Source organism: Engraulis encrasicolus, chromosome 10 (assembly GCF_034702125.1).
Source record: "Engraulis encrasicolus isolate BLACKSEA-1 chromosome 10, IST_EnEncr_1.0, whole genome shotgun sequence".
In the NCBI taxonomy this organism is placed as follows: domain Eukaryota; kingdom Metazoa; phylum Chordata; class Actinopteri; order Clupeiformes; family Engraulidae; genus Engraulis; species Engraulis encrasicolus.
Genome location: NC_085866.1, coordinates 4588529 through 4612752, shown reverse-complemented (window position 1 = coordinate 4612752; position 24224 = coordinate 4588529). Strand labels below are relative to the sequence as shown.

General features: G+C 44.3%; 1 protein-coding gene across 1 annotated transcript; it reads right to left on the bottom strand.

Moving 5' to 3' along the window:
• Positions 1-19863, bottom strand: LOC134456514 (5'-nucleotidase domain-containing protein 2-like). The gene is made up of 14 exons (XM_063207892.1): positions 19379-19863; positions 15452-15636; positions 14748-14822; positions 14558-14613; positions 13793-13886; positions 10749-10877; positions 5614-5674; positions 5080-5182; positions 2500-2601; positions 2082-2163; positions 1612-1698; positions 1193-1333; positions 588-652; positions 1-298 (listed from the first exon to the last, which is right to left on the bottom strand). Exons 1-14 carry the CDS (start codon positions 19716-19718, stop codon positions 37-39), a joined length of 1782 nt encoding a protein of 593 aa, XP_063063962.1. The 5' UTR covers positions 19719-19863; the 3' UTR covers positions 1-36.
• Positions 19864-24224: the final 4361 nt, after the last annotated feature.

The following is a 24224-nucleotide window of genomic DNA, read 5'->3' as shown; positions in this document are numbered from 1 at the left end:
GATGTAGGCCATCTCCTAGCGGATGTGGGCCATGTCCTAGCGGATGTGGGCCATCTCCTCCAGGTAGGGGGTCTTCATGCAGCCGGTGCAGAGCTGGTCCATCCAGAGGGGCGCCTCGTGCTGCAGGGGCGTGCGGCGCGGGTAGAAGGTGTGGGAGAGGTCGTAGTTCAGCAGGCAGCTCAGAGACGCCATGTAGAGGTCGGAGAAGCGGCTCAGGCGCCGCGAGAAGTAGGTGGGGTTGTGGCACGTGCGGAAGATGCTGCCGAACTGGGGGTTCAGGAGGTTCTTGGTCTTATAGCTGTGAGGTGAGAAATAACAGAATGCTTTTTTTTAATATGTCATACAAAACGAAATAAATACGTAAGAAAAACTTAAGAAATAAAGAAAGCTGACGACTTAATTATTGACCAAATTCAAGAAAAACTTAAGAAATAAAGAAAGCTGACGACTTAATTATTGACCAAATTCATGTTCACATGCAAGCTCCAGTGTCCTTTTTTCACTTCACAGCAGTGCTCAGCAAACTTAAAGAGACACATACTGTATGTAGAAGCTGGAATAAACTTAAATTGTCCTACGCCACCCACCGTAGTTCCTCTCTTTCCTGCATCCATTCCGACAGCACCTGTCTAGACTCAGGGTCCCGATGAAGCTGAAAGGAGAGATGAGGAGGGAAAGAGACATAAACACAGACAAAGATTCAACTTCCCAGAAAACACAACATGAGTGAGATCAGGAACACATACAGAAAACATAAACACATAAAGAAATTATTTTTTTTTAAATGAATACAACACCAGGAATAAATACATGTGTTGCAGACATTTCTTATTTACAAAAAATGAACACACCAGGAGTAAAGGCATGAAATATACGTAGGCCTGCTGTCAGGGCCGGATTAAGACGTCCTGGGGCCCCTAGGCTACGTCTTGCTTTGGGGACCCCTAGAAGGCAAATTTCGTAAAAAATTTACACAGACAGTGTCATAATTGCAAGCTAGGAATTAAGGATTACTTGTCTATGAACTGTCCTCAATAAGGCACATGCATTTTCAATGTTGCATCCTGTCACAACCCAATCAGGGGCCCCCTGGCAGGTAGGGTCCCCTAGGCTGCAGCCATATCTAGCCTGTGCATTAATCCGGCCCTGCCTGCTGTTTGTGATGTTATTACACAATGAAATCGTCTCTGACCTGCATGCGTTCCAGTAGTCCGGTGAGGGCTTGTTGCCAGGTGAGGCTGTGTGCGTACTGCTCCGTGTTCACCACCCGCGTCTCCAGGTCCAGCTCCGGCACGATGGCCCCTGTACGCCAGCCATGGCGCAGCATCACGTCCTGGAGGGAAGATAGGAAGACGAAGATATTTTTTGGGCTTTTTATTATTTTTCAGACAGGACAGTATGAGAGAGACAAGGAAGGGTCGGCAAATCACCCGGGCGGGAATGGAACTCGGGCCGCCAGTGTACACAGTGACCGACAGGTCACTATAGAGATGGTTTCCAAACAAGAGCACCTTTCATTATTATTATTATTATTATTATTATTATTCATTGTAATAATAATAACAATGATAATAATAATAATAATAATAATAATAATAATAATAAACTTACCGCCAGGTCGCTGTAAAGGTGGTCTCCAAAGTACAGCACCTTAGAGCCCCTCCAGCCAGTCAGCCGCAGGAAGTCAAACAGGTTCCCCTGGAATCCACCACACACACGTATACACACACCTTTGCCTGAGTCTTCAGGATTGCAATGAAAAGCTACCCTTACGGCGCTGATGATGAAGAAAATAATGCTCATTGGATACAGAGGTGTATTGTTTGGACAGATCACCATTGATTTTATCACTAATTATTAGTAAATACAAAACTCAGGTCTTCATTTGTAGTGAGTGGACTATAGGATAAGAATGTCATTGTACTGCACTGTACCAGGATGGAATTCAGAAACCTGTCTGTACAGGCGCAAACTTATCTGAAATCATACAAAGAATGATTTGGGATTCACCAAAATTGTCAATATGGGGATTACAACTGCCTTGTATGCAATCTTTACAATGCTGAGAATGTTAAACATACCTGTTTGTACACTTGTCCTTTGTCCAGGCTGTTGATCTTGTCCCACTGAAGATCCCCATTGCCGTCTAGACGCCTGAATGGCCTACCAGGATGGATCAGAATTACAATCACTATAGTATTGAATTCGACAGATGCTGCCTCTAGTGGACATGTAGTATTCAAGAATACCTACTGTTCCTTGAAAATACTAGTACTACACCACCACAGCATTCCTCAGAGTCCTTTGTAATACATTAGTACATTAGTTTGCCGTATCGTCGTATCGTCGTAACAACAAACTTCTAACAGGCCCCAATCTTAACACATCAATAAGGGCAGACATGGTAAGAGGTACCATTTTGACAATGAGGAACAAATACAGTGACATGGCTGGTATGTGGAGAGCGGTGTCATGTGTGATGAATGACGCATGACTTACTTGGCACAGTCGTTGAAGAAATGGGGCTTGTCTGCTTGAACGATAATGACATCAAAGAATTCTCGCCAATTTTTGCCAACCATGTACTTCATTCCCTTGTCACTGCAGTCAGACAAAAGAGTCACACAAATATGATTAGATTGCAGCAGTGAACTTTTTGAACAAACGCCCCCATGGCCTCATCACAAGCCTCCCAACGCCCCCTGACCTCATCATATGAGTGACAACGCCCCCCCTTAGTATTAAAAGAATAAATGGACTAATGCCCCCCAATGGCAACTAAGCACCGCCCCTTCTCAGATGTATCCTGCTCAACGCCCCCCTAGAGCTCCCCAACGCCTCCTGAGGTGCTGTACCGCCCCTGTTCAGAAACACTACATTATGGGGTACATTTTGGGGCCTGTCACCTGACATCCATTTCCTGACAATCTCCACTGCCCTGTCTGACTGAAGGTTAAGAACAAAAGAGGACAAAAAGCAGGACCATCTACAGACCATGACTTAAGATATACTACAGTGCCCTCCATTATTATTGGCACCCCTGGTTGAGATGTGTTTTTTAGCTTCCAATTATTATTATTTTTCTCTAAATAATATGGGACCTCAATGGAAAAAAAGAGAAAAATCCAACCTTCAATACAAGTGCATTTATTCAGTGGGGAAAAAAATCCCACATAAAGAAATAATTATTTGACATCAAATAATGTGTGTCACAATTATTAGCACCCCTGTTGTTAATATTTTGTACAACCCCCTTTTGCCAACAAAACAGCACCTAATCTTCTCCTATAATGTTTCACAAGATGGGAAAAGACAGAAAGAGGGATCTTCAGCCATTCCTCTTTGCAGAATCTCTCTAAATCATCCAGAGACCTGGGTCCTCTCCTCTGTACTCTCCTCTTCAGCTCACCCCACAGGCTCTCAATGGGGTTGAGGTCTGGGGACTGAGATGGCCATGGGAGGAGCTTGATTTTGTATCTGGTTAACCATTTCTGTGTAGATTTGGCCATATGTTTAGGGTAGTTGTCTTGCTGAAAGACCCAGTGACGACCCATCTTCAGCTTTCGGGCAGAGGGCAACAGATTTTGATTTAAAATGTCCTGGTATTTCAAAGCATTCATGATGCCATGCACCCTAACAAGTTTCCCAGGGCCTTTGGAAGCGAAACAGCCCCACAGCATCACTGACCCACCCCCATACTTCACAGTGGGTATGAGGTGCTTTTCAGCATGCGCATCTTTCGTGGCACGCCAGACCCACTTAGAGTGTTTGTTGCCAAAAAGCTCAATCTTGGTCTCATCTGACCAAAGCACACAGTCCCAGTTGAAGCCCCAATACCGCTTGGCGAACTCCAGACGTTTGCGTTTATGATTGTGGGTGAGGAAAGGTTTTCTCCGTGCATGCCTCCCAAACAGCTTGTTGGCGTGTAGACAGCGCCTGATGGTTGATTTGGAGACTTTGTGACCCCAGGATGCTACCATTTGTTGTAATTCTGTAACAGTGAGCTTTGGAGATATTTTGATTTCTCTTACCATCCTCCTCACTGTGCGTGGTGGCAAAATAAACTTGGGTCCTCGTCCAGGCTTGTTTACCACTGTTCCAGTTGTTTTGAACTTCTTAATTATTCCTCTCACAGTAGATATGGGCAGCTGCAGTTGAGTGGCAATCTTCTTGTAGCCTCTGCCTGACCTGTGAAGGTCGACGTACATCTGCCTCACTTGTATGCTGTGTTCCTTTGTCTTTCCCATGTTTAAGAGTGGATAAGAGAAATGGCCTCGGTGTCACGTCATATTTATACCCCAGGGAAACAGGAAGTGATGAATTACTAATTAAATGTTCCTACATACTCTGGTAAACTTTGTAAACTACTGTAGAAATGACAGAAATGCTTTTAGAAAATATTTATTTCCTGGGAATTGTTAAGGGTGCCAATAATTGTGGAACAGGTGATTTAATGAAAAATAATTATTTTTTAGTCAGGGATTTTTTTATTTTCCTACAATTCATTTGAGTTGAAGGCTACATTTTCCTAAAATTTTCAGTGTGACAGTATTCTTCTGCAATAAACACTGAATTTATTTTAAGGCTTTTAACACATCTCAACCAGGGGTGCCAATAATTATGGAGGGCACTGTATATTGTTCTTCAATCTATAGGCTACTATTGAGAACATACTATACCCAGTTCATGTACTTGTGTATTACAGAACTGAATTCAAAAGTGTTTCATTATTTTTTACATTTAGTACATTTAAACTCGAAATTCAATTTCCTGTTTCGCTTCAAATTGTACGTTTTGCAGCAAATTGCATGTTTTGCATGTCTCACAGCAGCAATTGAGGGTTGTTTTTGGACTCCGCAACAACATTTGACTCACACGGCCCAGCAGTGGCTCTATCAGCTGGGAACTGGTCTGCTACACCGGTGACCTGGGTTCCATTCCGTTCCGGCCCGGGTCATTTGCCGAGCCATCCCCATCTCTCTCTCTCCCCACTCACTCACTTCCTGTCACCCTCTACAGTCCTGTCATAAAAATAAAAGCTTAAAGCACAAAAAATGTCTTTTAAAAAAAACCACTCACACGAAGCTGAATGGGCTGTTGGTGATGAGGAAGAGCTTCTTGCCGTGGCTGACCAACCGATGGAGAACAGCAGACGTCTCCTCTCCCCTCATAATGTACCTCTCTGGGGTAACACACGCGCACACACACACACGCACACACACACACACACACACACACACACACACACACACACACACACACACACACACACACAGCGAGCACTTCAACATTACTGAACAATGCTAAGACAATAATAAACATTTTTATTATTGTTCCATTATTCATTTTTGTCTACTGGTTCCCAATGTGCCTATTTGATATACTACAGCTAGAAATATTACTAGACTAATACAACTAGAATTGCAAGCATCTACCAGAGAAAAAGTCCTTGTGTACGGAATTATCCCTCGTAAAGAAAATCTGATTCCAATTCTCATTCTGAGATAGACAGCAAGCTGGAGCACATGACACCAGTTACCCATGGCAGATCATGGGATTCATTAAAAGAGTCAAACCAGAGATGATATAAGATGGCGTGTCAGTAGTATTTACCCAAGTCCTCCATGATCCACTTATACATGTAGCCTTTGATGTGGACCATCCCAATGGCGTCCTAGAGAAGACGATACAGTACAAGTTGGATTAGAAGGCTGTTAGGCGATTAAAAGGATGAATCGAATTAATTACAGAATTTGTATTTGAAATCGCATTTAACCACATATGTTATCATGTCATATCATTCTAAAACATAATGATAGGCAAATTAAGTTTTGGTGAAGCTCTGTAAGCCTCTTTAAAGGCACGTTATAAAAAATATATATTTCAGGAAAAGCCTCCAGACCTCTGCTAGTAAAACAATAAAACAAAATAAAAACTAAACAGAACTCAAATGAATCGCGATTTTAAAAAATAATCGTGATTAAAATATTAATCAGATACTCACAATTAATCGTGATTAACGTGACAGTCCCAATTAGAATATATTAGGGATAGGCTTTATTTCTCCGTACATATACACAGTATAATTTAAAACAGCTCCTTCAAGGTGCACACGGTGTAAATTATAAATAATGTACAATAAAACATCTGTGCAAACAAAACACATATGAGATCCCAGTGAAGTACACACAGGCGATGATGAAAGTGGTCAAACAGACTAGAACCTAAAAGTGGTGAGCCGTATACCGAGTGGTAGAGACAGTGCTTAATTTGAGGGGGAGCTAGCTCCGGAACCTCAGACGAGAGCTCCGGAACCTTGGATGGAACCTCAGGGAAAGACATCACAGACCCCCCCTTGGGGGGGAGCCACCCATCCTCTGTGCTCCGGGACCTCCTGCTTTACAAATTAAGCACTGGGTAGAGATAGAGTAGTTTTGTTGTCAGTGCAAATATTGCACTATGTATCAGATAATATGCAAATATAGGCCATGCCAGGGCATGTATGAAAGCATTATCATGTGTATTTGCAATACGCACATGTGCTGTGGTCCTCCCTGTTACAGAGGCAGCCCTATCAAAGGCAAAGTGCAGTAACTACATATTGTGTCAAAACTGAGTTACATGTAAGACTGGAAATGGTCTTCATTGAACCTTCTTTATCTTTTGACTAAGCCTTATGGTCCAAGTTTGTCGTATTTTGGCATTACTATGTCAAATTTGCAATAACTACAAAATCCAAACTAATACCAAGGCTTTGAAGGCCTTTTTCTGAGTTTTGGTGTTGATGTTGTTAGGACTTCTGCACTTTGTCTTTGTAGGGCAGAGCTGACCCATCTCTGTGTAAGTACACCATTATTTTGCTGCACTATCCTATCTGCACATGCGCACCACGCAAGGCTGCACGATCCGGATTCGTGGAGCATTGTCGCCCTTCGTTTCGCTACCTATAAGGACCCTGAACGTCTATGATTAATTTAATCTTTATTGTGAATTGTAGCCTTTTTGTCAAGACGCTGACAAAACGCACTTCATGTCTGATCAATAGGCCTCTGCCATTTTTGACAGACGGCCACGTCCGTGTCTCGTTAATCTTTAGGCTGACTAAGAAAATGACTATTTTAGGCATACACCACCGGCAGCACCATTATAATATGACAAGTATTTCCCACATTTATAACATTACGTGGTGTATAAACCACGAAAAAATGCCATGTAGCCTCTGCTACCTGAATAAAACAAATCTTACAGACGGGCTATTAGCGAAACAACACTTACAGATCAGCTTTTAGCGAACTGAAGGGCGACATTGCTCCACGAACCCGGATCGTGCAGCCTTGCGTGGTGCGCATGTGCAGATAGGATAGTGCAGAATAATAATGGTGTACTTACACTCTGCACCAGACTGGAGGAGACATTTGAGGACAAAGCCCCACTGTGTCGCTACATCTGCTGTTGGGTACAAGTACAAGCCCCTGCACTCACATGCGGTGTACCCATAGATAATTATTTGGAAAATATTATGGTTGCGTGTCCCCCCTCACTGGGCAAGATGTTTTGCAATGTATCCAGTTTTTCAAATAAAGAAATAGAAGGGGTTGTCTGGTTGTGTCAGTCATTTTTTAATCTGATACCAAACAAAGAGGAGTTTTGCCAGCGTGTGCCCTCCTGTAACCCCACACCCGCTCCGCTCCGGTCTGATCTGATCTGATGAGGGATACGGCTTAGTAGTGAAACGTGTAATTTGGCACGAAACCTGTCCCATCTAGTTTGGCTTCCTGTCCAATTTCACCCAAAGCTGATAAGCTATCGCAAGTCCTGCCATCAACCTGCCATCACCTACTCTGACACACACAGACACACACACACACACACACACACACACACACACACACACACACACGCACACACACACACACAAACAGAACTTCCCCACAGCCACCACAGTGTTTACAAAAGCAGCTGCCCCTCTGTCGTCAGTGGCGGGCCGAACGGCTCAGTTTCGCCGGCGAGGGAAAGTCGGCCGCGAGGCGAAACAAGGCCTCTCCACTGGCCGCGACCCAACGCTGCAACCGGAAACCAGATGGGGCCAGTACAGGGCCTTGACACACCGGTCGCTTTCAACCCCCTCCCCAGACGAAACGATGAGCAGCGCGGGCATTGTCTGGGCCGGCAGAGGAGCAATCTGTACTAGGGTTGCCACCTTTCAGAAATGAAAATAAGGGACATTTGAAAATGTATTCTTTAGATGCGATTTCCTGCATTTTAACCAAATTGTGGCCCGTTTCAGCCTTAGCTATTCATGAAAATAAGGAACTTTAAAACCCCTTAGCGCAGCACTATGGCTCTCTGTAATGTCATAGCAATGTTGTTATGATGCAGTTAAGCATTTTCAGCAAGTGAATAGGGTCGCTGGCGACCCCTGCTGCAGTCAGAGGCTACGGAAAAATGAGGAAAAAGTAAGGGACTTAACTTCCAAATAAGGTACGATTCTGTATTTCAACAAGGGACGGGTGGCAACCCTACTCTCTACATGCGGTGCGGACATGGCTGGACTGGCCATCTGGCATACCGGGCATTTCCCAGCGGGGCCTGCACCCTCGTGAGCCCCTATTTTCAGACATTTCTGTGCCGCTAATTATGAGGGGCCCCTTTAAGCCAAAAGTTCCCCGGGCCCTATTTCTCCCCCAGACCAGCCCTGGGTGCGGAGGTACCTGTAGGCCTACTACAGCAGTGGTTCTTAACCTGGGGTGCGGGCACCCCCTGGGGATGCGCCAGACATTACAGGGGGTGCGCAGAATGTTGTTTGTGTTGAGGTCGTGACCAAAATTCTGCTTGGAAACATTATAATTATGCCAAATCTAAACCAAATTAAAACATGTTTTGTTCCCCATTTAAAGTCATTAAGGTTTTCATTAATATCTCGAGCAAAAATCATTGGAATACATCACTAAAATCCTTTTTTAGTGCTTGTACATGTTATACATGTTGGGTTGGAGGTGAGCGGCTAGTCTTGTGAATAGGTAAGGGTGTGCGCTGAGAGAAAAAGGTTAAGAACCACTGTACTACAGTACAGGGCTGGGATGATCATAAGGCATACAGGGCATTTGCCCGATGGACTGTTGATGATTTTGGTCAGGTCCTAGCTTCTATGTAGTGGTATCAGTCCTTATGACACTACAACTGACTACTACTCTTCGAGTCAGATTTAAATATTCATTTTGGCTGTTGTGGTCAAAATTGCTCATGTTGTCACAGGCTTCGTTGTTTCTCAATGCCTGTCGGACTGAGGGGTATACTAAGAAGCTGGTTCAGGAGTAAACCAGGTTAAGTTAAGAGGAAAATCATATAATAGAAGAGTATGGAGTCTAATGAGGTCTCCAGACTCTTCTATTAGATGATTTACCTCTTAACCTGGTCCTCCAGTGAGGAGGACTCCACCCTCTTCTATTAGATGCTTTCCCTGTGAACTTAAAATGGTCTAATCCTGAAACAGCTTCTTTGATCTTGGCTGAAAATGTCCGGCCTGATTTTTTTTCCTCCCAGTCCAGTCCAGTCCTGACCTACTATACAGTAGGGCTGTAATACTCGAGTCCGGACTCAAGTCCATTTTTTTATGGACTTGGACTTGTCTTTGACTCGCTATCAATTTGACTCTGACTTGTCTTGGACTCGGACACTGGTCTTGCCAAATTAGGCTTTTGGACTCGATCGGGTCTGTCTTTATTTTGTTTAGGACATTGGATAGATTCTAGAGTAGAGCTTGAAATCCAACAACATACAAGTTTGTCTTCACATCCATGGCATATACGTAGGTTACCTTCAAACATTCTCATTATTGAAACTCTTAATTTTCTTTGTTTAACACTGACCGACATGTAACTCGGACTTGACTTGGGCTCAAACCTCTTTGGACTTGGACTTGTCTTTTCTGGTCTTGGACTTGTCTTGGACTCTACTAAGGTGGACTTGACTAGTACTGGTCTTGGACTTGTCTTGGACTCTACTAAGGTGGACTTGACTAGTACTGGTCTTGGACTTGTCTTGGACTCTACTAAGGTGGACTTGACTTTTCTGGTCTTGGACTTGTCTTGGACTCTACTAAGGTGGACTTGACTACAGCCCTGCTATACAGCACTATACGCCGCGGGGGCGGAATAGAAAGATGACCCCCCCCTCACTGGGGTGGGAGGCAATCTAGCTAACCTCCGCATGAGATGAGGCGCTCGGATGAGGCAGGAGAGGCCGTGTGTGGAGGGCTGAGGAACTTGATATCCGGCAAACACACGCGGGAGAAACACGAGCTACTAACACCACACCACACAGCCGAGACAGGAGATAAGGATGAAAACACAGCAAGCGTGTGTGTTGGTGTTAGTGTTTGTGTGTGTTGGCGTTTGTGTTGGTGTTTGTGTTGTGTGTGTTTCTTTTTGTATGCATGACCCCAACTCACAGACCCATATCCCTGTAGAGGAGAACAGGGTCACAGTTGATGCAGTGGAGTGTGTGCGTGTGTGGGTGTGTGTGCATGTGCACGCCTGTTTGTGTGTGTAGGTGTGTGTGTTTGTGTGTATTTGTGCGTGAGTGTTTGTGTGTGACTTACACTCATCGACACATCTTGTGTGTGTGTGTGTGTGTGTGTGTGTGTGTGTGTGTGTGTGTGTGTGTGTGTGTGTGTGTGTGTGTGTGTGTGTGTGTGTGTGTGTGTGTGTGTGTGTGTGTGTGTGTGTGTGTGAGTGACCTCTACTCACCGACACGTCTCGGTAGAGGTGAACAGGGTCGTACTGGATGCCATTGGAGAGGAAGTATTCGTTAGCTACGGCCAGGAGGGTCATCTCTGGCAGGGAGAAGACGTCCATGAACTGCTTCACTTTGGGGCCCTGTGAAGATGGGGTAAATGGTGATCAACCATAGGAGAAACATACTGTATCATTGTTATCCGGCACAACACAAGGTGCAACAACCTTTGTAAGTGGACCCTTCACACGCTCTGAGTGTTCCTCCTCGCGTACCACTAGGGTTGCCAACCGTCCCTGTAAATACGGAATTGTCCCGTATTTACAGATGAAAGTACTGGTTCCGTATTGAGCTGAAGCGCGATACGGGACGTCAAAATGCATTAAAATGCAGGAAATTACATCCAAGAAATGCAAAATGTTCTGCGGGAGGACCCCCAGACCCCCAGCCACGAACAAGTTTCCTGTATTTTTTTTTCATGAACAGTTGGCAACCCTATGTACCACCCACCATACTTCTCCCATTCCAGGATGACCCACAATCCATGCTGGAGTCCCTCGTATGGCTAACACAGCTGATTGCACATGCAATGTCTTCACGGTAGCCATCCCACTTATAAGACCATTTGTTGCGAAGGGGAGCAGAGTTGCCCCACCGGGACTCCAACCCGGTACGTCTAAGGTGCCAAACTGGGGCTCTGACCACGAAGAGTCAGGTTTGTTCGCGTGACAGTCACAGTGCACCTACAGCACCAGTGATGGTCACTCCATCGCAACATGGAATGCGTAATTGTGCCTTATTTATATATGATAGAAATAAGGAATGGGCCATAATTCTTTTATTCTTATTCTATAGATGTTATATTGATTTTTTCATATGGGTACTTACAGTACACACCGATATTGAGAACAGCCCTTTCGAAAAGTAAGATTTTGAACATTATTTCAATAAGCGCACATTATTTCCAAAATGTGCATTAAGTTTAATACAACATCTGTTAAAGGGACACTGTGCAGGAAATGGTCAAAAAAGGTACTGCAACTATGCTGCTCACTGAAAACGGGCTGCCTATTGCCAAATTTGATCTTTACATGAAAGTTTACTAAGTAATAAACAAATATTTTCTAGTATGATCCAAGTACAGTCATTTTTGCAGCTAAAAATGGCTATTTTTGGAAATTCAAAATGGCGGACCATGGAGAAGATCCCCCTTTTCATGTATGAAAAGTGCAATTTTCCCAGTCATAATGAATACTTAGAATTTGATGGTGGTGGTCAGTATTCATGAAAAAGGTAGCATTAGCGAATGGGCAGCATGAATTCTGGAAATAAATAACTAAAAATCTCACACAGTGTCCCTTTAGGAGTATAAAAGAAAAAGAACATGACATATTTTCATCTGGGTACGTATATGATACAGTATCAGCAACTGAACAAGCAACTGAACTTATTTAAGCTGGAAGACTTTTCACTCCTCAAATGAGCTTCCTCTGCTTCTAGTTCTGGCTCTAGTTCTTGTCTGGTTCTGGTTTAGTAGTTCTGGGTCTTGGTTCTAGTTTTGTTCTGGTTTAGTAGTTCTGGGCCTTGGTTCTAGTTTTGTTCTGGTTTAGTAGTTCTGGGCCTTGGTTCTAGTTCTGTTCTGGTTTAGTAGTTCTGGGTCTTGGTTCTAGTTCTTGTCTGGTTCTGGTTTAGTAGTTCTGGGTCTTGGTTCTAGTTCTGTTCTGGTTTAGTAGTTCTGGGTCTTGGTTGTAAGGGAATGCTAGGAGTTACTGTATTTACAACACAGTAGAAGGTGGCACATCTTACAGTACAACACTTTTCAATACTTTTTCAAACTTCGTTTGTGAGTTCACTTTGTTTTACTGTAAGACCAGGAGGCAAACGCGCGCAACAGTGCCCCTCTCTCACGGGTGCCATTTAAGACAGGAAGGAATTTCAAAACAATTATCTTCATTAGTTGCCCTTTAAATAACGCGCACACACACACACACACGCGCACACACACACACACGCACACGCACACACACACACACACACGCACACACACACACACACACGCACACACACATACACACGCGCACACACACACACACACACACACACACACACACACACACACACACACACACACACACACACGCACACGCACACATGCTGTCAACCTGACGTCATGCACAGCAGTCCCCCATCAGCCTAATGAGGTGTGAGGTGAAGCTGAGATTCTATTTCTGTCTCCAAAACATCCTGCCGTCACAGAAAGATGTTTCTTTTCTATTTGAGGCACAGAAATGTTTTTGAAAATAGAAAAGAAAGTCCGCACACCAGGCTCCCGTTTCTTTTAATTTAATGTGACGTTTCGGGCAGCATGCCCTTCATCACAACATTTTGTTCTGTGTGAACGAAGGAGTTTCCAATGTGGGAAAGTGATATAGGCCTATATAAAGTGATATAGGCCTATATATAAAGTGATATAGGCCTATATATAAAGTGATATAGGCCTATATACAGGCCCGGATTAATGCACAGGCTAGATATGGCTACAGCCTAGGGCCCCCCACTTGCCAGGGGCCCCCGATTGCCCAAAAGTGAAAAATTGCAGAATCAGGACAAGATGCAATATTGAAAAATCGATCCACCGTGTTGAGAACAGTTGGCAGACATGTTATCCTGAATTTCTAGCTCGTAATTATGACACCATCTATATACATTTTTCATGAAATTCGCCTTCTAGGCGGCCCCACAGCAACCTGTAGCCTAGGGGCCCCGGGCCATGTTAATCCGGCCCTGCCTATATATAAAGTGATATAGGCCTATATAAAATGATATAGGTCTATATATAAAGTGATATAGGCCTATATATAAAGTGATATAGGCCGACATATATATGTACGTATTTACATATGCACACACTCAAAAAAGTCATGAAAGGCGCGGAGACCTTGCCGTAGAATCCGCTGAGGTGGTTGAGGGGGAGGTGGTAGGTGATATAGGTCTATATATATATACGGTATATAAAGTGATATACATATACAAAAAAAGTCATGAAAGGCACGGAGACCTTGCCGTAGAACCCGCTGAGATGGTTGAGGGGGAGGTGGTAGGTGCCCTGGTACATCTGCAGCACCTCCTCATCGGGCACCGCTCTCAGCCCACTACACACACCAGGGAACACAACACACGCTTTACTCATTAATGTGAACAAAATAATAAATAACTTAAACACATTCATTAATTAACATAAAAATGAATAAATAATTGATATAAACATGCCCTGATACAGCTCTCAGCCCCCAGCACATATCTATACACAGAATCAGTCATGATACATATATTAAAGAAAACAAGCAAATCCATAACAAACACACTTAATGATAATGACACATGTTGCATAGATGACCAGGTGCAAGGGAATGACTTGGAGTAGATGTACAGCATCTACAGTAGGGGTGGGGAACCTATGTCTCGAGGGCCATTTGCGGCCCTTGAGGTCGTTTCATGCGGCCCCCGATATGATTTTAATGTTATACAGCTTCACATGAAATATGACATATTTTGTAAAGGAATATTAGAAATAAAATTTGCAAAACAATTAAGTTATATTTAGGGGTCATAGAGAAGGTGGGGACTGTTTTAAAGGTAGCTGCCTTCAATATAGGCCTAAAGTGCAGGGGGAAATCCTGGTTTGTGTTCATAATACGGCCCTCGGAGGAATTTTACGGCCCTCGGATGAATTTGAAGTGGCCCCTCGAATGAAAAAGGTTCCCCACCCCTGAGCTACAGGTACTACATGTGCTTCAAACAGCAGGTAAGCTACTGTACTCACCGATACACTGTCCCTGGCTGAATATAGTGGAAGGCATCGATCTTCATCAGAAGACCCTAAAGAGAGCGGCAAACGTAAGACATCTTGACTGTGTGTGTGTGTGTGTGTGTGTGTGTGTGTGTGTGTGTGTGTGTGTGTGTGTGTGTGTGTGTGTGTGTGTGTGTGTGTGTGTGTGTGTGCTTGTGAATACCTTCTGAATGTCGTAGTGAAGCCCTCGTGTGGCAAAGTTGGGCATGTAGTCATACTGCTTGATGCCCTCAGGATACTGAAACAGAATAAACAGGTAAGTGTCCAGATGCTCTCTGAACACATTACAACGACAATATAACATGCGTGTTGTGTGGTGGGTGGTTGGTGTGTGTGGACCCCACATTTTTTAACCCCTTTTGCTGGGGTAGTTTTGTTGTTACTGGTAAAAGTAAAAGAATATTTCCTCACTGACAGGTTAGGGTTAAGGGTTGTTTTGGTTTGGGCAGAGTTTAGAACTCTTTAGCTATTGTTAGGGTTAATATGAATGGAAGGGCCCCACAAAGATAGGAAGGGCCCCACAAGGGCCCGACAAAGATATTAGGGTTGGGCTGTGTATGTGCGCATGTGTGCGTCTGTGCGTAGTGCATGCATGTGTGACGGAGGTCATCTTACACCTGTTCGTCCCCCTCGGGGATCGAACCTGCGACCTCGTCAACTACAACGATCCGGCAATGGGAGACACAGTACGATACCGCTGGACTAAGAGACCAGTCTCTCAGCCCAACGGCATCGACACTGTATGAGGCTTTGGGAGGGAGGTTTACCAACATTCCATGCCAACTCTGCTAGTTAGCCTCCATCACACATGCATGCGTGCGTCTGTGGGTGTGTAAGTCCATGCCCATGCATGTTAACCCCTTATACCTTGTAGCGCTGTATGAGCAGGTCTCTGGCGGTGGAGTAGATCATGTTGTTGAGAGAGCTGGAGTAGAGGGCTAAGGTGTAGTCGTAGTCAAAGCCGTAGATGTCCACTTCCTCCAGGCTCACCTCATTATTAGCGTAGACATGGGACGGGTTGAGCAGCGAGCACACTCCAGGAGGGATCAGATCTACACACACATTGGCCATGGGACACCTCATTAGGGCAGTCAAGCGGTTAACACAAATATTTGAAGTGCCAAAAGGGGGACCCCACTGAACAATGTTGGAAACCACTGCTGTAGTGTAATATTGTGGCCTGTGCCTGATGGTGGAGAGACACAAGCACAAGTCCAAAAGCTTAAAGGGGTATGCCACTATTTTTAATACAGTTAAAATCGTTGACTGGGATTTATATAGGTGGTTAAGTGTCTTATTTTTCATGTTAAGCGTTGTCTTGCTTTAAGACAAGTTAAAAGAGGGAATATGTCACTAAGCTAGTGAAAGTCAATGGATCCATGATGCATTGTAGCATGCTACACGGATTCATTGACTGTCACTAGCTTAGCGACATGTTCCCTCTTTTAACTTGTCTTAAAGCAAGACAACGCCTTACATGAAAAATAGCCTCTCAACATCATTAGATTAATATTGCTGTGTTCCCCATTTGTATTGAATGTGTTACGCGTTGGTCCTGTTTTAAAAAACGTTCTGGTTGCTTTGTTTCAAGCCGTTTTTGCAAGCCAGCAAGGTGGCTTGTGGAGAAACGAGAGGGTGTTCCGTGTTTCTCGTGGAAATGCGTCTCTGATTGGCTCACTCCTCCTACTCTCGTGGAAATGCGTCTCTGATTGGCTCAGTCCTCCTGTCCTTGGAGAGAATGTAATGGGAAACAGAGTCGCCACTTCCCCGGGTGGTACTGCACTATAGAGGCGCCAACGGAGGCGTGCATGCTCCATTCAGGGCTGTGCTCTTTCGACAGCGACCCCTAGGCGAGCTGCAGGCACGGAGCAACCAGAGTGGGCTTGCTGTATGGATGAGGCTTTGTGCTGTGTGTGTACCTGAGAGTAGCAACCAGCTGATAGCTAAGCTAAGCTAGATTTCGGGCCACCAGACGTTGCTTGTATTGAAAAAATTACTCGACATGTTTTTAGAAAAATGGGTCGACATAAACCTTTGTGGGCAACGCCTTCTTTCGACGTGACGAAACACAGAAAGGCTTTCGTGATTCGCTCGTTTCTCTGCATTATTTATGTCAATTGGGAAACACCGGGAAACACAGCCAGGCGAGGTGACGCACCGCTATGAGAGCCTTGCAAGTGAGTTTAACTTGGGGTGACCGTCCGATCTTCAAAAGGAGTGAGTAAAACTGTGTTTTATCGGAAGTTGGCCTTTAAATATAAGACACTTTACCACCTTTATAAACCCCAGCCACCGATTTTAACTGTATTAAGCCCCAAAATAGTGGCATACCCCTTTAAGCTGTAGTTTGGCAAGCATCTCTGGCCTGGTTCTGGTACACAGTACACATGCATTAGGTGTGAGAGCGGTGCTTTAATTGGGTCAATGCCTCAATCTATTGTTCCACTATAAACAGTGTAAGAGAGGGAGTATTCCATGTACCACAACACATTATGTTTGGATCAGAGTGTGTGGGAGTCGAACCAGTAGCCATCCGATCTACGATCAATAACCATTAGCGTGGCCCCCACAGGATCAAAACACTAAACACGAGAGCTGGAGGCAAATGTTGATACTGTTGTATGCTCTCCACTTTTTAGATGTGTCCTTATAAGAGGGTATATCCGTCCGTCAGTCTGTCTGTCTGTCTGTCTGTCTGTCTGTCTGTCTGTCTGTCTGTCTGAAACGCAGACTAGATTAGTGCTGCTGCCCACCACCACAGGGGCAAAAGGGGAGCTGCAGCTGATTTAGGGAAGACATGTGAGCCAGACAGGATTAAGCCTGCAACAACACAGTTGAAAAACAATCACAAACACACACACACACACACACACACACACACACACACACAAACACGCACACACACACACACACACACACACACACACACACACACACACACACACACACACACACACACACACACACACACACACACACGGCAGACGGATAAACAGTAGGTCAACCCTCAGCACAGCTGCAGAGAGAGGATGCATTCACTCCCCTGTTCTCCATGATAGACCCCCAGACAGTCATATGCCACTCACACCTGAATCAAAAATGGGCTTACATGTGCGTCTGAACCAGTATCATTCACTTCTACACTCATGCTGCATTTGGTTTAGCAGCAGATCTAAAATGATCACATTGTGTTATTGTACGTTGTAATGAAATGAACACAAACACACACACTCAAAAGACAGATCTGACAGTAGGTCAACCCTGAGCTCTGCTGCAGGGGGAGGATGCACTCACTCCTAGCAGGGCTAGACATTAACTTTTTTGCTTGTCGGCCACTGGCTAGAGGTTTTCCAGAGTCACTAGCCATCCAGCTATGCTACTAGCCACAAATTAGATTTTTGTTTTGTTTTTGTTTGTTTATTATGACACTGTACATCTAACTTCTGAAGATGGGGTGCTAAAACAATAAGATGAGTGTACACTTTCTACATGGAGTAACTGAGCTTCTTCTCAACCTTACAAACAATTGATACACAAGGGGCAAAGTGCAGAATATAGGCTATTCTGATATGTCATACCATAGAATAAGCTATACCTGCCAAATTGGCTAGTGACACTGACATTGCAACCAGCCACAGCCAAGTTTTACCAGCATTTGGTCGGTTGGCTAGTGCCAGTGTCAAGCCCTGACTTCTAGACTAGTATAGCTCCTTTCCCATGATACAGTAGAGCCCCAGTCCAAGGGTGCTGGAGCGAGTTTTAAAATGGTGGTGCGGGTTATTCCTTCATTCTTTACTTCTTAACAATGTTACTGCTGCTGCAATCCACTCATTTGTCGTTGGCAGTAAAAGTTGGGAAAGCCCAAAAAGTGGGGAAACAAATGCACCACTGCATCCCCCTTTCCAGAGCCTGGGCCCCAGTCATGTGCCTGTCATCACACCTGATAACATTATGTTATTGTATGTTGTAATGAAATGAGATACAGTCTATTTACAGTATTTGTGCCATGATGAGATCATCAAATGGGTTATTTTAATGAATGTTTTCCCTCACAAACACACTTGTTTTAGATGAAAGGGGGTCACGTCCCAGTCCACTTCCAAATATGTCAGTAAGTCACTGGGCGGTGACCTGGACTTGGAGAGCGGGGCATGACAGGTGATAGCCATGAGCAGAAGACATGGAGGAAATATGGCCTGTGTTCAGGGCCGGATTCAACCCACCTGCCGGGGGGCCCCGATTAGCCAAAAAGTTAAAAAATGCTGAATTGTGATAAGATGCAATATTGGAAAATTAATCTGTAATGTTGAGTACCACACCAGGGAGGATGTCAGTGCACATCATCCCTCCCACTCGGGTCATATTGCTTAATTAGTTTTTAATTATGACGTCGTATATGTGATTTCGTCATAAGATTTGCCTTGCAGGGGGGCCCACAGCAACCTGTAGCCTTGGGCCCCCTGTCCATCTTCACACAGCCCTGCATAGGTCAGTGACACAGGATGCATTGGAAAGTACAATCCTATTTTGTCAACATAACTGGATCTATCCTCACCATACTAAGCGCTACAAAGATACATATGACTGATTTTCTATATTCAATATGTCTACACCTCTGTTCCATTGACAGTGTGATTTGGAAAGTATGAGATGTGTGCACATTATCAACCCCTAACAAAAAAGAGAGCATGCATTATACAAGTTTTCAAGGTGCCCAAAATACTGTGCGTAAACACATTGCAGATAATAGGACATGTCTGCCTCTGACAAGTGTACAAAACGCACGACCCATACCGTGCACCAGTCGTTTCATTTCGCTGTATCTGGCCCATAGGTAGGTCTTCTGGTCCACCTTGAGGGCGGTTGAGGAGTAGGACCTGCCGGAGACCGCCAGTCTCTCCTCGGAGCGCTTCTTGTTCTTGCCGCCCACCTGATGCCTCGGCACGGCGGTGACGGACGCCGCCGGAGGAGATGAACAGCATGGCGTGGCGTCTACTTTCTCTTGGACACTGACGCCGCAGGAAGAACATTTGTTGCAGACATTTGGAAGTTTTCTGGACCTGACAAGAGGTGGTGTACTGTTGCCACTTTGCAGAAGAGCTCGCCTAATGACTCCAAAAGTTTTGCAGGACATTCTGAAAGTTCACACCGGTTCCCCGCAGCACACACTCAGTCTGGAGATGGCGAGATTTTGGGTAGCTCTAGCTGTGGCTACATTTCAGTTCATTGATAGTCTGTTGTGCTCTGAATGTCTGGTATCTTTTTTTTGTTTCTGTTGTTAATATGAGATCCCCGCCCCCGAGAAATTCAGGTAATGAACGGCGTTATGTAACGCATCCGTCATAACCAGTCGTACCCCTCCCTCCCCTCCTAAAAAACCCTCACCTACGTCATTGTTTGTATTCCGCGACAAAATGAATGTTTTTAGTTTATCAGCCATACAACAAAAGTCCAACACAGAAGGAGTAGCTAGCCATTGCGCAATACACTGCGCACAATGCGCATCCAAAATTGAGAGTGAACATCCCACGATAACATAATGTGCCAAAGTCAGTCAGAAAGTTTAAAAATACATTATAGATGACGTCAGACACGCAACATTTCAAATAGCCTTCACTCAATAACATATTGGGATACAGAACGAAGCTATATAAATAAGCTCCTTAGACACACAGATGCATTGTACAGCAGGCTTTATTGCATGCCTGAATCAGTGATCATATGACCTTATTGACCCTCTTGTGTGAAGAGGATTCCCATTCCCTAAACTATGTCAGAACGCTATAAAGGACTTTTAGAAAAAAGAACAACAAAATACCTCCTCTTAATGTATGTTCTCTACAAGTCTTCTGTTGTCCAGTCTTGCACTTTAAATGTCTGTATGAGCAATGTCTACGTCCATACTGTCTATGTCCATGTATGAGTACTGTCTATGTCTATACTGTCTATGTCCTTACCTAGATTAGTCTATGTCTGCATGGGAGAGCAAGAAACGCAATTTCAAATTCTTTGTATGACCAGTGCATGTAAAGAAATTGACAATAAACTTGACTTGACTTGACTTGACTAAAAAATACGATTTTTGAGGGGTAGCTGCTCCTATTTCTTCAGCACTGTGTATAAAACAATAATCACAGAGACAGAGGTGACATAACCGTGCTTGACAACTGCATGCCAGGTAGAGAATGGTGTGACTGACCAGGGGCGTCATTAGGTTGCGCAAAGATCCGGGGCTGTAGCCCAGCAAAAAAAAAAAAAAAATAGTGTGAAGCGGCAGTCTAGTCGAGGGAGCGAAGCGACCGAGAGGGGGGTTGGTGCGGAAGGGGGGTTCCCCCTTCCGTTTTGCGGAGTTTTTGAAAAATTAAGGTCAAATTGGGCCATTCTAAGCGTACAAAAAGGGGAAAATGTACTTTTGACACCATAGTCTTAATTGGCAGTTTTCCCATCTTTACATTTGACAGTGTAGGCTACTTTCATTAAGGACCTTGCCGTTCTTTTCTTGATTTGGCCCAATGTCGCCAGCTTAGTCACTCTCAATGGGTTACAGTAATGCAGGCAAACTACTTTTTTGGATACATGTAGTGTTGGTGTCAGGAATACTTTGGTGCAAATAAAAAGAGACGGCATTTAATAGTGCGACAGTGCCGAGTAGCCTAGTGGATATTGTGAGGGAATTAGCTAGTGAATAGTGATAGTAGTGATAGTGAAAAAAACATGCCTTACGTTATTAGCATATTGACAGTAACACACATGACATGTAAGCTCGGCTATGCTGTCTCAAAACAGTGCAGTCAGCACAGTCAGTCGCAATGCGAGGCACTAACCACGGGCTTTGCTCTCTGCATGACAGTATATGATAAACAAAATTATGATTAAAAATTTCCATGCGCAACATCCATACGGGTCTGCATAGTCGTTCGCCAAACTCTCAAAACAAGCGAAAGACAAGCAACACGGGCGCGCGCGCGCGCGTACACACACACACACACACATTGGAGACAGGAGAGGAGGAGCGCTTGTAGACAGACCATGGACCATAATCTCCCAAAAATGTCTTGCGCAAGCAAATCATACACCCGACTGTCCACACCTTTGGTTCTATTGACATTTCATGCGCGAGCTCACTGCCTCCATCAGGCCGATATCAAAACACAAGGTGCAATCGAACTCGCACATCGCTCATTACGAGGCAAACACACACACAAACACACACGCGCGCGCACACAGGGAGATAGGAGACTAGAGCAAGAAAGCCAGCTGATTGACCATACCCAGTCCAAAAATATCATGGGGGCTATCATAATCCAACAGACAATAATGTCTTCAGATGGCATTTTTGCAGCCCAAATAATTAAAATATGCCGTAATTTTGAATTTCTAGTTGAAGTAGCTTGTAATATAGTTGGCTACATTTTCCACATGGTTGTACCTTGCCGTTTCTATTGGAGGTAGCTTGCCTACGTGGTGGAGCTAAATGTTAGCTCACTATGTTAGCAAATTACGAGTAGTTCTATCAGTCTTTGGAGCTTGCCCAAAACTAGGCCTACACAAACATGCAGATAGCCAACAACACAAGCGAATCTACACACATCACATTACACGTGGTATAACTAAATCACGCTGCCTGCCCACTATGAATTCAGGAAAGGTGTGTCTGTTTGAAAGGGGGTGTTAGCTTGGTGACATGATATAACGGGTGCTTCGAAGTGAAGGCTAGTTACAACTAGAGCTTGACTGAAGACAAGTAGAAAACATGACAACAACATTGACACCAGTGCTTCGGCGAGCACATCAGGACAAAAAAAGATGTCCTACCTTGCTGTCCTGTTACTTGAAGATGGAGCCCAAATATCCATTTATCTTCGGCAAATAGGCTATCCATTTTGATAGATACAGCTAGATATAGTGATTGAATAGTGGATGCTAAAATGAGAGGAAAATGTCTACATTGTGACCTATGGCTGCTAAAAAAAGAAGTAGGATCCCTATATTCCAGAAGTCATTGAGTTATCAATATTTTTTTTCATAAACCACGAGCCCGCCTAGCTCTGTTCAAGCCAGCATAGAACTGACACCTGGTTGGTTGACAGCAGCATGACATCACTACAACGAGGCTAGATCTACTAACAAGGTGGATAGCGGCTTCGGTTGGAAAGTTGCTATTTGTACAGTTCCATATTTACATATCATCGTGTCAGAATCGTGCGGTCTGTGCTGGTTACAAAGTTGCATAATGACAGGAGCGGTATCACTGCTCAAAGTGTGGTCCACGGAGCTCTTCTCTACTATTTCTTATTCTTAATCATATTATTATTATTATACATATTTTATTTATGTCAGTCCAGTCCAGAGAGATTCGGGGCTAATCCCCGGAGATCCGGGGCTGTAGCCCCGAATGCCCAGGTCTCTCGACGCGCCTGTGACTGACAATGAGCTTTTTTGTTTTAAATTCAGGGGCCTACCCAACACAGATACATTTTGCCACAATTCTTCAGCGTAAATAAGTATAGCCTACTAGAACATTTCCAATGTGTTCAAATATCAAATGAAAGATAGACACGCCATACTCACACAGTGCAGTGCACAGTTCAATGCCTCTATGTTTTTTATGTTGTATGAATGTGTGTAGTGAGTACTGTATACAACGCAGTGGGTGAAGCCCAAGACAAATTTCACCCTGGGGATAATAAAGTACACTCTGACTCTCTTTCTGATCAATTATCAAGGAAACACAATAAAAACAGTGCTGAAACTGTAAATAATAAAACATTTAAGAACTGTACTGTGAACATTTTCAACATGTTTTGAAAATAATGTTCACACTTCACATAATGAGGAGAAAAACCTGCTGAAATCACTAGCAAAGGGATTTTCAAAAAGATTGTCCTAACACATCCTATGCTGCGCCTCAACAGGAAGGAAGGGCTGAAGGAGTGGCCTCTCTTGTCAAATCACCCGTGAAGATGAAGGCTGTGGATACCAGGCCACCAGTGATGTAGTCTACTTTTTTATGGTGGGTATACCGTATATTTGAGCATTTTTTGGAGTGGGTATACTGTATATATTTGTGCTATTCAAAAGAATGGATCAATCAATTTTAAGTGGGTATACTGAAATCCCTGAAATTTAGAAGTGCGTTCTACGTAGACTACACCACTGCAGGCCATCTTGGACCACCACCGCATCCGGCCATCAGGGTGACTGCTGACTAGCTTTGACCAGGCACGGGACAAAGTCATCTGAAAGGGTCCCCCACCCAATACATACAATGTTATGGGGAGACAATCCTGGGAGGGCACCTCTCTCCCTGGGCCCATAGCAGCTGACCCCTTTGCTTCCCTGGTTGGCTTCCCTGTCTGCCATAACAAGATTGCATCCAGATGTCTACGTGCAGAAGAACTCCTTGCATGGGGGAGGTAGCATAGGAAGGTCAAGGCTTCCCAAACTCGAAAGCCAATAGCGTCGGTCAAGGGTCAAATACTTCTTTTGAAGGTCAAAGAGGTATGTCTGCGGAGATCATCATGAAGCAGAACTTTGACCTCTGCTGGTTGGTGATCAAGAAGTAAAGAAATACGGGTGTCTGTTTTTACCTCTGCCAAGGAGATGATGTTTCTGGTTGCATTTACCTGTCTGTTTGTTT